The sequence below is a fragment of the Saccopteryx leptura genome, chromosome 12 (assembly GCF_036850995.1).
Source record: "Saccopteryx leptura isolate mSacLep1 chromosome 12, mSacLep1_pri_phased_curated, whole genome shotgun sequence".
NCBI classification, from domain to species: Eukaryota; Metazoa; Chordata; class Mammalia; order Chiroptera; family Emballonuridae; genus Saccopteryx; species Saccopteryx leptura.
In genome coordinates this window covers 1,155,491-1,169,979 of record NC_089514.1, presented here as the reverse complement: position 1 = coordinate 1,169,979, position 14,489 = coordinate 1,155,491, and the positions used below count along the sequence as shown (strand labels likewise).

The 14,489-nt window shown below is 64.1% G+C and overlaps 1 protein-coding gene across 1 annotated transcript in view; it reads left to right on the top strand.

The window, feature by feature from the left end:
• The window catches only part of PKD1L1 (polycystin 1 like 1, transient receptor potential channel interacting), a 76,032-nt gene that overhangs the window by 34,859 nt on the left and 26,684 nt on the right, over window positions 1-14,489 (top strand). The window contains exons 29-39 of the mRNA XM_066354259.1: window positions 156-239; window positions 1,292-1,499; window positions 3,690-3,796; window positions 4,443-4,665; window positions 7,011-7,184; window positions 8,326-8,593; window positions 8,962-9,005; window positions 10,197-10,362; window positions 11,252-11,390; window positions 11,910-11,994; window positions 13,546-13,704. Of these exons, the coding sequence (XP_066210356.1) occupies window positions 156-239; window positions 1,292-1,499; window positions 3,690-3,796; window positions 4,443-4,665; window positions 7,011-7,184; window positions 8,326-8,593; window positions 8,962-9,005; window positions 10,197-10,362; window positions 11,252-11,390; window positions 11,910-11,994; window positions 13,546-13,704 (1,657 nt within the window). The remainder of the gene's footprint in view (window positions 1-155; window positions 240-1,291; window positions 1,500-3,689; window positions 3,797-4,442; window positions 4,666-7,010; window positions 7,185-8,325; window positions 8,594-8,961; window positions 9,006-10,196; window positions 10,363-11,251; window positions 11,391-11,909; window positions 11,995-13,545; window positions 13,705-14,489) is intronic.

The window sequence follows — 14,489 nt, the reverse complement described above, 5'->3', positions numbered from 1 at the left end:
ACGGCGCCGAGGGCACAGTCAGGCCCACATCGCCCACCTCACAGCCGAACACGGGCCCCAGCGTCACCACTGCTCCCGGCCCTCGTCGTCCTTGTCCCCGTCAACCACACGCTGCCCCCCGGGGGCACCCGTGACACTCACCGCATCTCTCCTAGCTATGACCGCCTCGCCGCCTTCTCCGTCGCGAGGAGAGACCTGAACGCCACTCTGGAGACCAGCGGCGTGGCTGAGTTCCAGGGGTGAGTCCGCTGTGGGGGCCCCAGAGCGCGTCGCGTCGTCTGCAGGGCCAGCTGCTCAGGCTGCCCCCCCCCCCGGCCCCCCGGGGCTCAGGGGCCGTGGCCGCGTGGGGGTCAGTGTGTTTTCCAGAACACGGGGCTAGTAGGTAATTGTCACTCAAATGTTATCTAGTTATCCACGTCTGTCTGTCTGTCCTCACTCGCTGGCGGGGAGGGGGTCCGTCCTAGTCCAGCCAGAGTTCTGTGTGCCTCTGGTCAGTGAGGCTGACAGGCCGGGTCAGCATCCGTGGGTACGACGCTGCTGGACACGCAGGCCCTGCCTTCCCTCGCTGCCCCCTCTCCCCATTCTCCTCAGGGGCGGAGTTGAAAACGCCCCTGCTCTGTGGCCACCGTGCAGCCAGAGCGAGGACACTCAGGTTCTGGACGTGGGCACGCACAGCCAGGGCCCGGGCGGCAGGAGCTCGTCTGCCTTGCCGTCCGTCCGTCTGTCCGTCCACTGCCCACACGTGGCGCCAGGCTGCCCGTGCAGTCGGGGTCTCTGCCTGAAGCTCCAGGGGCAGAGTCTGCGTGTCCTGGGGTGCTGGGTGTCGCGCCCTCCTCTCTCGTGGCCACGCCCCAGGGAGTCCCGCCCTGGTTACTGATCAGTCAGCACAGAGCTGACCCCTCGCAGACGAGCTGCTGGAAAGGGTCGTTCTGAGTCACTCACGGACGCCTCAGAGGCCGGTGGTGTGGGGGCCCCAGGGGTCCGGGGGGCTGGGACTCGACACGCAGGTTCAGCTGGGCTTCAGATTCCACCAGGGTGGGGGGCCCTTCCTGTCGGCGTGCACCCATGTTAGTTAGCATGTGCATGTGCGTTAGCATGTGTGTGCGTGTTAGCATGTGCACACGTGTTAGCATGTGTTAGCGTGTGTGTTAGCATGTGCATGTGTTAGTATGTGTGTGTTAGCATGTGCATGTGTTAGCATGTGCGCGTGTGTTAGCTAGTGTGTGGGGCACCGGCTGGTCTCTGGCTTTATTTTCATGACTAACCCTTTATTCCTCTCCTTTATTTACAGACACCCAGAAAACCTGCTTCCCGGTGTTTTCATCGTGGTTTCTACCATTCTTTATGTATTTTTGGTTGCTAAAACCAAACAAATAGATCACCGTGAAGAGAAGGAACCTGGTTACGTTTTTCTGCACGAAGACGCCCCACCCCACCACCAGTTGTATGCCGTCGTCGTGGACACGGGCTTCCGGTCCCCGGCCCGCTGTTCCGCCAAGGTAGCCAAGCATCCTGGGAGGCGTGGGGGGGGACACGGCTGTGACTCGGTCATCTGCCTGGTTCGTCACCGGCACAGCTGGCTGTCGTCCTCCTGCTTGGCCTCGTCCACCCCCCCTTCCCCGTCACTGTGGAAATCGGCCCAGAGCGACTGGCTGTCCGAGTGGGATGCCGAGACCCTCAGACCCAGGCTGTGTTGGTCGATGGTGTGAACCCACCCCCACAGGGAGACCTGGGCAGGAGTGAGAGCCGCCCACACCAGCTCGGGACAGGCGGGACGTGGCTGGCAGGGAGTCTGGGCTAATGATGATATTCCCAGAGTTCCTGATGGACGATGTCGTGGAGGGGGTGAGCAGGGCTAACCGGAGGGGGCAGGTTGCAGGAGAGGGGCCACGGTGGACACGTGGACGCCCTGCCCCGTGCCAGTGGGGCAGCAGAGCGGAGGCCGGGGCGGAGCTGAGCCGTCCACCCGGCCCCGGAAGTGGTGTGAGCTGGCACAGAGCCCACAGGAGGTGCGTTCCCTTTGAGCCTGGAACTCACCCCACTTCTCAGGGCAGTCTGGGCCGCATTCCAGACCACACAGTCTGAGCAGGCGGGGCGGCTGGGGAGGGGGTGGGCGAGGGGGGGGCACAGCGTGGACGGGGCAGACGGCGTGCTGCCCGCGGCGGAGCTCGTGTGTCCTCCCCCCGGGCCCCCGTCAGACAGACACAGACACAGAGAGTGCAGGGGCCTCACCTCACAAGCCCCCGCCAGCGTGGAGCTTATGACAGTGTCTCCGGAATGTCTGCCGCCATCCTGGGGACACCAGTGAGGACGATGGGACAAGAACCAGAACGAGAACTTAAGGTCTGGAAGGGGAGGGAAGATTAGTGATTGGCAGGTGACGTGATGTCTGCATAGAAATATGAGGATCTTTAGTCAGGTAATTAGAATTGATATTAAAGCTCAGCAGAATTGCCGGATGACTCAGAAAAACCCTCAAAGGAATCTTTATATGACGACAGCAACCACTTAGAACATGTCATAGGAGTAGCTGGGACCAGTGTGTTCCCGTCACGGCCACAGAATGCCAGCCAGTGTGCCCACGAGAGTCACTGCACCCGCGAGACCGTCACAGGGAAGTCTGCATGAAAGATAAAAATATACAGAGACGTTCGCTCAGGACAGGACGGGAAAACTCATCTTCCTCGTCGTTTCTCCCACGTTAACCCGTGAAGCCTTAGTAACAACAGCACCGGCTAACGTGGGCTAGGGCTCCACTGCATCTCGTTCACTCCCCCAAACCTCAGAGACTTTGGAAAAAGTTATCTTAATATACCCATTTTACAGATGAGAAAAAACAAGACATAAAGAGGTGAAATCCAGAATTTCAGGAAGGATGTTGTGGAACTTGGAAAACTGATTCTCAAGTGGAGGTGGAAGGAAATGCGAGAATACAAGAGAAGAACAGAAATCGTCACAGCGACTTAGAGAAGAGCCGGGCGGGACCCCCAGCGGGTCACCAGGGGCCGGAAGCTGCAGCGGCTAAGATGACGTCACGTGGTCAGGAGGCGGTCAGACAGATGCTCAGAACCGGACCCGACTCCAGAGCCAGGCATGTGAGGCTGTGCAAACCAGAGAGGACCACGGGCCGCACGGGGACAGGCGTGGGGGCAGTGGCTTTCCTGGCGGGAAAAGTAATACAAAGTCTACTTCACACTGTGCCCAACAATGAACTCCTGAAGACCAGAGACTTAAAGGTGAAAACGAAACAACTCTAGAAATGACTCGGAGGAACCACTTTGCGAGGGGGAGGATTTAAGAGAGAGAACCACATAGGGCTTCTGTTAAATGATAGGTTGTTAAATTGCAGTCCATCAGATTGTGCCACAAAGATCACCAAGGAGGGAGCAACAAGCCAAGCCCACTGGGCATGTGTGTCTGTGGGGCCCCTCGCCCTCTGGGGCCCCCAGTGTCCCCACTGAGCGGAGGGAGGACGGTGCCCACTCGAGAGACAACCAGGTGCCCCAGAGAACCGAGGCGGCATCTGGCCTTTCCTGACCCGCCCCGGCAGGGTCTGTCCCGGGTCCGGCCGCGGGGTCCCCGTGGGGCACTGGCTTCCAGCGTGGGGTTGTTCGGGGGGACCTTGCCCGGCGCTCGTGAGGGTCATGGGTTCAGTCACGGAACTCTTACCCTCGTGTCTCTGTTCTGAGGTCCACATCGTCCTGTGTGGTGAAAATGGACGTTCAGAACCCAGGGAGCTCTACTGTCCAGAGAAGCCCCTGTTTGAACGGAATTCCAGACACACCTTCGTCCTCAGGTATCCGACCTGGTCCGCCTGCGCGGTCAGTCTGGGGAGAGGGGCCGGCGAGGACGCTGCGGCCTGGTCACCACCCACACTTTCCAGTAGGGACCCGTGACTCACACAGACGGTGTCGTATGTCTCTGTACAGTTTGCCCTCTGAAGTCCGTTCAATAGCACGTTCGTGTGGGGAGGGGCGGAGGGACAGAGGGACAGAGGGACGCATTGGCCTACACCACCAGCATGCTCTGTCACTGACCCTGCTCGCAGGGTGTCAGGCAGCGCAGGGCGGGGCCGGAGGGCGAGGCTGCAGGGCGTGGCCACAGGGCGGGGCCGTCACCAGGGCGCCTTGCACCTGCTGTCGGCAGGAGAGGCAGCAGCTGGACTTCTCCTGGAAGCGCTCACTGGTTTATTGGTGGGGGTTTTGTGTCCCCATGGAGAGGGGTAACTGCAGACAGACCTCAGGGAGGTCAGAGGGGCTGGGAGGGGGCCCACGGGGTCACTGCTCCCTGTGGCCAGGCACTTTGTCCTGTGCTCGAGGGGCCTGTGGGATTCACCGTCCACCCCCAAAACCTTGCTCTGCCTGTTGACCAGTCCCGCCCGCCCGTGAGTGTGGGAGGCGGGCTCCGCCCTGAGCTGACCGGGCACTCTGCTGTGTCCTCAGCACTACAGCTCCGCTGGGCCCGCTCCAGACGGTCCACCTGTGGCATGACAGCCGCGGGGCCTCGCCCGCCTGGTTCGTCAGCCACGTGATGGTGCGGGAGCTGCGTGCGGGGCCGGGACGCGGCTGGTTCTTCCCCGCAGAGTGCTGGCTGGCCGCAGGCCGGGGGGACGGCCGCGTGGAGCGGGAGCTGACCAGTCTGCACCGGGGCCTGGGCTTCTGGAAGGTAGGTGTCACCCGTGTCCTGTGCGTCACCGTGTCCTGTGCGTCACCCAGGTCCTTGTGCGTCACCCGTGTCCTTGTGCATCACCCGTGTCCTTGTGCGTCACCCGTGTCCTGTGTATCACCCGTGTCCTTGTGCGTCACCCATGTCCTGTGCGTCACCCGTGTCCTGTGCGTCACCCGGGTCCTTGTGTCTCACCCATGTCCTTGTGCGTCACCCGGGTCCTGTGTGTCACCCGGGTCCTTGTGCGTCGCCCGTGTCCTGTGTGTCGCCCATGCCGTGTGTCACCCGTGTCCTTGTGCGTCACCCGGGTCCTGTGTGTCACCCGTGTCCTTGTGCGTCACCCGGGTCCTGTGTGTCACCCATGTCCTTGTGTGTCACCCGTGTCCTGTGCGTCACCTGGGTCCTTGTGCGTCACTCTGGCCCCGGGCAGGATGCGGCGCCCGGCTCTGCTTCTCTGGGCCGTGTTTTCTTTAAATGCACTCTACCTCCCAGCTGTGAATCACTGCGGTGAGGAGTTTCATTGTAACTATGGTAACAGGCTCAAGTTGTGCGGCTGCCTGTGGTTCCCAGGTGGGCACTGGTTAAGGACTGTGAGTGCCCGGTGTGCGTCCTGAGAGACCGAGACTGATCACCAGAAAGCAGACATCATCAGAGCTGAGTGGGGGGATCCAGAGGAAAGGCTAGTCATCTAGAATCTCAAACTGACCGTGGAACGTGACGTTTGCATGTCCCGTGTTATGAGTATGTTCTGTGCAGCCCTGAGGGTGATGCCTGTGAGCTTTGCACTTTCTATTTCTTAGAGTCAGTTTCCTCACAATTTTTTATTTTTTTATTTTTCTGAAGCTGGAAACGGGGAGGCAGTCAGACAGACTCCCACATGCGCCTGACCGGGATCCACCCGGCATGTCCACCAGGGGGCGATGCTCTGCCCATCTTGGGGCGTCGCCATGTTGCATCCAGAGCCACTCTAGCGCCTGAGGCAGAGGCCACAGGGCCATCCCCAGCGCCCGGGCCATCTTTGCTCCGATGGAGCCTCGGCTGCAGGAGGGGAAGAGAGAGACAGAGAGGAAGGAGAGGGGGAGGGGTGGAGAAGCAGATGGGCGCTTCTCCTGTGTGCCCTGGCGGGAATCGAACCCGGGACTCCTGCACGCCAGGCCGATGCTCTACCACTGAGCCGACCGGCCAGGGCCTTCACAATTTTTTTTAATGTCGCCATTGAAAGGCCGTGTAGTGGCCCCTCGTGCACCATTTTTTGCTCAAGTCCCACCTGTGGGACCCGCGTCCATAACAAATCGCGGTGCAGAGAGCACTGGTGGGGACTGTTCCTGGTGTCACGGGCTCGGGGCCATGAGAGGTGACGCTTCCCAGTGCGTCCCCACCGCCACCTGCCACAGGGGACAGGCTGGGCTCAGGCTGACATCACGAATTTAGGGAGAAAAAATGTCTATAATGAATTCAGAAAAGGATTTTCAATCAGGCACAGCGCCCACCGGGAGTGCTGGAGACACGGTGTTGCCACAGAGCGTAACCGGTGGCAGTTGTGGTGTTAGTGCTCAGGTTTCCTCAGGGACTTATGCAGAGAAGTGACTCCAGCCACCCAGAGTGCAGTGTCTGTGACCCGTGACCCCCTGCCAGAGCCCGTGGTGGGCCACGACACACGCATTCTCCCCCACACGACACACACATTCTCCCCCACACGACACACGCATTCTCCCCACACGACACACGCATTCTCCCCCACACGACACACGCATTCTCCCCACACGACACACGCATTCTCCCCGCACAACACGTGATGTCCCTCCAGGACCCCCCATCCTGCATGGACGTCGCCCTGTTCAGCCGTGTGCTCGTATCTGTTGTTCTGTTTGGAGCGACACTGTGCAGTCACCGCTGTGGGGTGGGACTTTCAGCTCAGGGCGGTTCCATGTGGCCGCGGTACAGGGCTGCCGAGGACGCTGGATGGGGGACACTGGGTGGGGCCCCCCGGGTGGGGCCCCCTGGCCCTCAGGGGCCCCGAGCCTGTGGACTGTCCCTGTGTGGGGGGCGGGCTGAGCGGACGGGGTTTGAAGTCTGTCAGATCCCAGCGGGAGACGTGGTCGGCCCGCCAGGGGGGGGTCTGTGGGCGGGGGCTGCAGGGAGAGGGGGTGCAGACCCTCAAGGACGAGACGGGCGAGGCGGGAACAGCTGTCCCCAAGCGCCAGGGCCCCCGCGGAAGGTGGGGCGGGGCACAGGGGCCGGAGAAGCAGGAGACCGCTCCGCACTCAGAACGCCGGCGCCTGTGAACCCGGACTCCACACTGCGCATTCGAGCGCCCCAGCGAGCGTGTCTGTGGCTTGTTGCAGCTGCTGGGCTCCAAGTTCACGGAGCTCCTGGAGGACTTCCACCTGTGGGCCTCCCTGCACAGCCGGCCGTCGGGCAGGGGCCTCCCGCTCACGCCGCGCCTCAGCGTGGCCTTCGCCCTGCTGTGCGCCCACGCCTGCCTCGCAGCCCTGGTCACGTCCGCAGGACACGCGCAGGTGGGACATCGTCCTGAATGCTGAAGCCCCAAGCCCGTTGTGGGGCGCCCTCCCGACTCAGGAGTGAGCTGGGTTCGTGCTGCGTGGAGGGGGGTGACTGAGGGGAGGGTCCCCTGTGCTTGGGCCGCGGTGACGGGGCCGGCCAGGCGCTGGGGGTCTGGGGTGGCCCGATCAGCCTCGCGGACACCGTGGGAGGGCCACACCGCCTCCGTGAGGCTGGGGGACAGCAGCCTGTAGTGTCCACGGAGATTGCGCCTGGCTTCTTTTACAGTTGCCAGTTAGTTCAGATTTTGAAAATCCTCTGACACACACACACAACACAGTTCTGATGCCCAGTCCTGGCTGAGGGACGACGTTTGCGATGGGCGGCTCTGGTCTCACTGTCCCCACGCTGAGTCAGAGATGAACGCTACATCCGGGCAGTTAGAGTGGAGGCTCCGCCTCTCCTGAGGACAGGTCACAGCCCGGCCTGCGGGGTGGGGACAGGCGGTCCCACTCGCTCCTACGACAGCCTCGAGGCTGAGGGCGTGGTGCGGGGTCACCCTCACAGGTGGGTCTGGCTGCGCGTCCACAGAGCTCCAGAGAGCAGAGTCCACGCCGTCCGAATAGAGGCTGGCGGGTTTTTTGTTTTTTTTAAAAAAAGAACAAGTCAGCAGAGTATGTAGGACGGCGGTGACGCCGTCTGGTCGAGGAGCAGGAAGGGGCAGCTGTGTCCACCAGGGATGAGGTCTGGCAGGTCACACGGTCACCAGACCTAAGGCTGGCCTCTCCTCCAAGGTGGACTGGTCGTCTGACCTTCTCTCTGCTTTTCTCTGTGTCGGGGACACACTGGGGATGTTGATGTTCTTGTCTCATTGTGACGAGTGCTAAACCGGCTTTGCACCTGGGCTGTTTGACGTCAGGCGGGTTCGAGCGGAAGGATTTATCCGGGGGAGGAGCAGGGTTTCTGATGACTTTTCTGTTCCCACTGCTGAGACGGGCGGGCTGAGACTCGGGGACAGAGGACTCGGGTGAAGTGCAGCACACGTGTTCACGTGACCTCCACAAATGGTCACCAGCGGCCGCGCGTTCCCAGTCGGACGGATGGACAGTCGGACGGACGGACAGACAGAGGGGGTAACGTGCGCTGTCGTCCCTGCAGCTCCCGCTGGGCGTGGGCCCCACCGCCGTCCCTCTCGGCTCCTTCGGGGCGGGCCTCCTGTGCGCCCTCCTGGCGTCGCCGGGGGCACAGCTGTTGTCGCTGCTCTTCAGACTCAGCCAGGGGCCCTTCTTGTCGGCGCAGCTGGTCCTGGGTGGGGCCCCGGGGACGGCTGCCCTGAGTGGAGTCCTCGCTCTGCAGGACAGCGGCCGGCCCCGCCGTGCACAGCCAGGCCCGCCCCCGGGAGCCGCGCCGGCCGGGGCACCTCCGGGTAAGCCAGCCCCCGGGGAGCTGGGGAGGGGTGTCTGTGAGGGTCTCACAGCAGGAGGGGCGCCGTCTGAATGAGGGGTCAGACTGTGCGCTCACCCCGTCCGGCCCGTCCACTGGGTGGACGCTGTGCGTCCTGCCTCCCGCCCGCTCTGTGCTCCTTAGGAGGGACGGGACGGGCGGCTTCGTCCGGTATGTTCACGAGACACGGTCAGTGTCCAGGCCCCACTGAGCGGCCGTGCCCTGCAGCACGCCGTGTCTCAGGCGGGCCTGTCCCATGGCAGGGAGGGTACTTCCCGAGGACAGCGCTCTCCCTGGGGGCCCGCGCTCTGCGTCACGTCACGGTGGTAAGTGTCACTTTCTCCCAACCAGGCCCTGGTCCCCACAGGACGCCAGCAGCTCGGACGACGTACAAGGTGGACACGGTTAGGCGGCTATTCTGGGAATTCTGACCGGGAGGCTTCCTGGCGTCCTCCCTTGGCTGCGGTCTGGCCACAAGTGGTCAGGTCCCGTCAGGTCCGGGGTGTGCTGGAGATGAGGAGCCCGTTGTACCGGCCAGAACCGGCCAGCGTAGGGGTCCTGCAGAGACAGGAGGCCGTCTCCAGGACGCCGGCCCGGGGCAGCTGTCCAGCGGAGGGCTGTCCAGGGACCTCAGTGAAGGGGGCAGAGTTTGGGAAGCCCTGTGTGCACAGGGAGTGACATTCTAGAGGCTGGGCTGCGGCCAGGGTGGGGTGCAGTCAGTGGGAGGAGGCTGTGCAGCAGAGGACATGGGGGGCCAGGGGCACTGCCCACGCTGATGCCCCTCATGCCAGGCCTTGGTCACGCGTGTTTCAGTGTGACTTGTCTGTGGAAGCGTGCTGGGCACATGTGTTTCAGTGTGACTCTTGTCCGTGGAAGCGTGCTGGGCACACGTGTTTCAGTGTGACCCTTGTCCGTGGAAGCGTGCTGGGCACACGTGTTTCAGTGTGACTTGTCCGTGGAAGCGTGCTGGGCACACGTGTTTCAGTGTGACTCTTGTCCGTGGAAGCGTGCTGGGCACACGTGTTTCAGTGTGACTCTTGTCCGTGGAAGCGTGCTGGGCACACGTGTTTCAGTGTGACTCTTGTCCGTGGAAGCGTGCTGGGCACACGTGTTTCAGTGTGACTCTTGTCTGTGGAAGCGTGCTGGGCACACATGGTCTCATGCTTTCTGGTTAAGTCCCTGCTCAGAGCCCCATTCCCAAGTGGGGCGCTCTTCCCGGGCCTGTGTTCCAGGCCTGCTCTCGCCCCCACGGTCCTGCCCCCACGGTCCTGTCCACACCAGTCCTGTCCCCACAGCCAGGCTGGCTCCCTGCCCTTCGGCCTGAGCCTCGCCCGCCCACTGCTCTGGGCTGGAAGCTTGTCTGCAGGTCTGGGCAGCCGCTCCTCTTGGCTGCGAGGAGCCTGTCAGCGCCCCAGGGTCCCACCGCCCTCCGGCCCGGGTCTGCCCTGTGCCTCCCAGACGCCCCCCCGCCTGAGCACGAGGAGGTGGCCGGGCCGTCTCCCCGGAGGTCACAGACGTGCTGCCGGGGGGGGGCTCTCTGCTCCGCGGGGCACAGCCTCACCTCCTGGTCTCGTCTTTTCTGGCAGAACACAGCGGGCGTCTCCTCTGGGAGCGCCCAGGCCCAGCGCACGGGCAGTGGAGGTGAGACAGGCCATGTGCGCTCTGAGCTGGAGGCCTGGGGGGCGGCCCTGGGCCAGCGGTCTCCAAGCGGGAAGAGCGACCACTGCGTCCCTGGTCTACGAGGTGATGGTGGTGGGTGTGCACCCAGCTGGCTTCTTCCAGCCACGTCCTGCTCTGGCCATTGGGGGAGCTGGGGATGGAGTGGGAGTTGGGTCAGCTTGACCGAAGGTCCTGGTCCAGGCCCGTCTGAACAGAGGCACCCGCTGTCCCTGAGGCCTGGTGGTTCTACTGTGTACCTACAGGCTTGCTCCTGCCTTTCTTAATAGTCAGTAATAGACACTTAACTTTCCCCTGAAGCTTCAAGTTTGTTGATGCAAATTAAAGTGAACGTCCACAGCTCCGACTGTGCCCTGAGCTCAGTGGGGGGCCAGTGGGGGTGGGGGTGGAGGAGCTCAGGGGCTGGTTCTCTGCAAAGGGGGTCCCCTGGGGACGGCCGAGGAGGACTCGGTCTGCCGGAAGGCGCTGTCTGGGCCTGGCCTGGAGGCAGGTGGCTGCAGGACCCGGGGGGGCACAGACACGAGGAGGTGTTCTCCGGGATCCAGCTCCCCGGGAACCTTGAGCACCAGGTCCAGACAGCGGCCACGATCACCCTCTGTGGACGGTGGTGGCGAGGCCCCTGCTGGGGGTCCAAGGAAGAGACCCAGGTGTTCATTTATGCCCAAAGCGGGAAAAAGTCGATGTCCAGTTCAGAACGACCGCCAGGCAGGAGGAAGTCTCTTACCTGCCCCTTCTCTTCTGGTCAGGCCTTCACCTGACCGGGGGGGGGGGCCGCCCACCTTGGGGAGAGTCCGCTTCACTCACTGCACGGACTCACGTGTCAGCCTCACCCAGAAACACCCTTCCAGATGCCCCCAGAGTAATGTCGGCTAAGTTTCTGGCCGACACAAGATTAACAACCACGCTGTATGTGATGGGAGTGGAGAGGTCCGTTCACACACCGGCCCCGTTTTCTCCTCTTCAGCGCCCAGCCGTGCGTCTGGAGGACTCTCCACGTCCTGGAGGCCGAGGACCCCCCGGCCGTGGCTGAGCTCCGTGGCGTGGGCCACCTGGGGGCTGCTCTCCGTGGCCTGTGGCTTGGGGACAGGATTTCTAGGATACAGGTGAGCTGTAAGATTTTTCCAGCACTCTCTGGTCCTTGGACGGCAAGTCTCCTGTATATTGGGGAGGAAACTGCGTTTCTGGGAACTCGTGCAGTGTGGCCGGGGCATGGCTCTGCACCTCGGCCCCTGCCGCCCCCCCATGGCCAGCGGTGAAGGCGTCTCCTGCAGACCCCACGGGCGGCTGGGCCTGGCTGCTCCCGGGTGCTACGAGAGGGCACAGGACCCTCGCCCAGGCAGGGGCAGCCTAGCTGCGGAGCTTCCTAGAGGGTGCAGGGCCTGTCCCTGAGGTCACCTGTCATCTGAGGGACAAGGAATGACCCGTCCACTGTTGTCACCACCAAGCTGCCACCCCCGTGCTTCTGTCTGCGTTTTCCTTTCTCTCCCCGGGCAGCTTCGGGGTGACGTCCCCTCTGAGCGGGAAGGGGGACCTCACCCCCACCCCACCGCCACGTGCAGGCAGCTGTCAGCAGAGCGGGGCGCTGGGCAGGTGGCTGGGCTGACGGCGTGTCCCCTGCGCAGGTTCAGCCCCGCACAGTGTGGGCAGTGGCTGTGCCTCCTGACCCTCGCTGTCACCTGCTGCGTCTTCGTCACCCAGCCCCTCATGGTCAGCAGCCCTCTGGTTTGGAGTCACTTCCCATCCTCGGGCCCAGGAGGGGAGGGGGGCCCCGTTTGGGGACATGTTACTACCCTCACAGCTTGGGGGGAGGGGTGGGAGGCAGGGCCGTCCGCCTCCTCAGTCTTCACACCCACTGTTTACCCGGGACACTGTGTGAGGGGGCCGTGCTGGGGGCGGGGGGCACTGCGCCTCGGTGCTGGGCCGTGGGTCCAGGCTGGGAGGCAGGGCCAGCTGTGCGGGCAGTCGGTGTGGTGGTGGCCGTGGGGTCCAGGCTGGGAGGCAGGGCCAACTGTGCGGGCAGTCGGTGTGGTGCTGGGCCGTGGGTCCAGGCTGGGAGGCAGGGCCAGCTGTGGGGGCAGGCGGTGTGGTGGTGGCCGTGGGTCCAGGCTGGGAGGCAGGGCCAGCTGTGCGGGCAGGCGGTGTGGTGGTGGCCGTGGGTCCAGGCTGGGAGGCAGGGCCAGCTGTGCGGGCAGTCGGTGTGGTGGTGGCCGTGGGGTCCAGGCTGGGAGGCAGGGCCAGCTGTGCGGGCAGTCGGTGTGGTGGTGGCCGTGGGGTCCAGGCTGGGAGGCAGGGCCAACTGTGCGGGCAGTCGGTGTGGTGCTGGGCCGTGGGTCCAGGCTGGGAGGCAGGGCCAGCTGTGGGGGCAGGCGGTGTGGTGGTGGCCGTGGGGTCCAGGCTGGGAGGCAGGGCCAGCTGTGCGGGCAGGCGGTGTGGTGGTGGCCGTGGGTCCAGGCTGGGAGGCAGGGCCAGCTGTGCGGGCAGTCGGTGTGGTGGTGGCCGTGGGTCCAGGCTGGGAGGCAGGGCCAGCTGTGCGGGCAGTCGGTGTGGTGGTGGCCGTGGGGTCCAGGCTGGGAGGCAGGGCCAGCTGTGCGGGCAGGCGGTGTGGTGGTGGCTGTGGGGTCCAGGCTGGGAGGCAGGGCCAGCTGTGCGGGCAGGTGGTGTGGTGGCCGTGGGGTCCAGGCTGGGAGGCAGGGCCAGCTGTGCGGGCAGGTGGTGTGGTGGCCGTGGGGTCCAGGCTGGGAGGCAGGGCCAGCTGTGCGGGCAGGTGGTGTGGTGGCCGTGGGGTCCAGGCTGGGAGGCAGGGCCAGCTGTGCGGGCAGTCGGTGTGGTGGTGGCCGTGGGGTCCAGGCTGGGAGGCAGGGCCAGCTGTGCGGGCAGTCGGTGTGGTGGTGGCCGTGGGGTCCAGGCTGGGAGGCAGGGCCAGCTGTGCGGGCAGGCGGTGTGGTGGTGGCTGTGGGGTCCAGGCTGGGAGGCAGGGCCAGCTGTGCGGGCAGGTGGTGTGGTGGCCGTGGGGTCCAGGCTGGGAGGCAGGGCCAGCTGTGCGGGCAGGTGGTGTGGTGGCCGTGGGGTCCAGGCTGGGAGGCAGGGCCAGCTGTGCGGGCAGTCGGTGTGGTGGTGGCCGTGGGGTCCAGGCTGGGAGGCAGGGCCAGCTGTGCGGGCAGGCGGTGTGGTGGTGGCCGTGGGGTCCAGGCTGGGAGGCAGGGCCAGCTGTGCGGGCAGGCGGTGCGGTGGCTCTGTGATGTCCTGTGTCTCCTCCAGGTGGGCCTCCTGGCTCTGCGCTTCGCTTGGAAAAGGAGGGACAATGAGAGCTTCTTCACTGAGTCTCTACGAGAGGCCACCGAGGGCCTGGACGCAGAGCTGGAGAGGCCCAGCGCCCCCAGCTGCAGCGACCCCGGCGGGCCGGGCGCAGTGGAGACAGTGAGGCTGAGTGGGGTGTGCGGGGGTCTCCGCGCTCGAGAGCCGCGCTGGGGCCTCGGCCTGCGCGTCACGGCTGAGTCACGCTCCGACCTGTGGGGGCGTTTTTAGTTCCAGTTCCTGTCACACGTGTGACCGGTGAACCCCTGGGATCTGCCCGCTCACCTTCATCCCAGTCCCAAAGGGACCAGGCTACAGGGAAAACCAGCTTATTAAAATCCCGAAGCAAATGAAAACTACGGTTCTTGACTGTGGTTTTGGAGAACTTGAGGCCATTTGCATTTTAATGAGCTCACAGAAAACTCCCCCTCCCTCCCCTCCCTCCCTCCTCCCCTCCCTCCTCCCCTCCCCTCCCTCCTCCCCTCTCTCTCCCCTCCCTCCCTCCCTCCTCCCCTCCCTCCCTCCCCCTTCCCCCTGCTACCTTCCACACCAGTTCCCTCTGGCTGTGGGGGTGACAAAAGGCAGAGCAGGTGTGCGGCCCCCACGAGGGAGCACTCGGGTTTGTTGCCAGCTCAGCGCCTGTTTCCTGCGCAGCCCGTGCGCTCGGGTGGGATGACTAGTAGCAGCTGTGACCATGGAAAACAAAGGTCGTTTCTTGCTAAGACAATACTTGAAAACAGCCTTCTACACGTGAGGGTCTCGGAAAGAACTTCCCTGTCATGGCTGACGGCTAGTGTCCACCCTTCCCAGCCAGCAGCCGCCCAGCGGCTGGGTGTGGGGACCTGCACCCGGAGATGCTCTCAGCCATGCCACCGCCCCGGGTGTGGCCTCGCGCCCGGCTCCCAGCC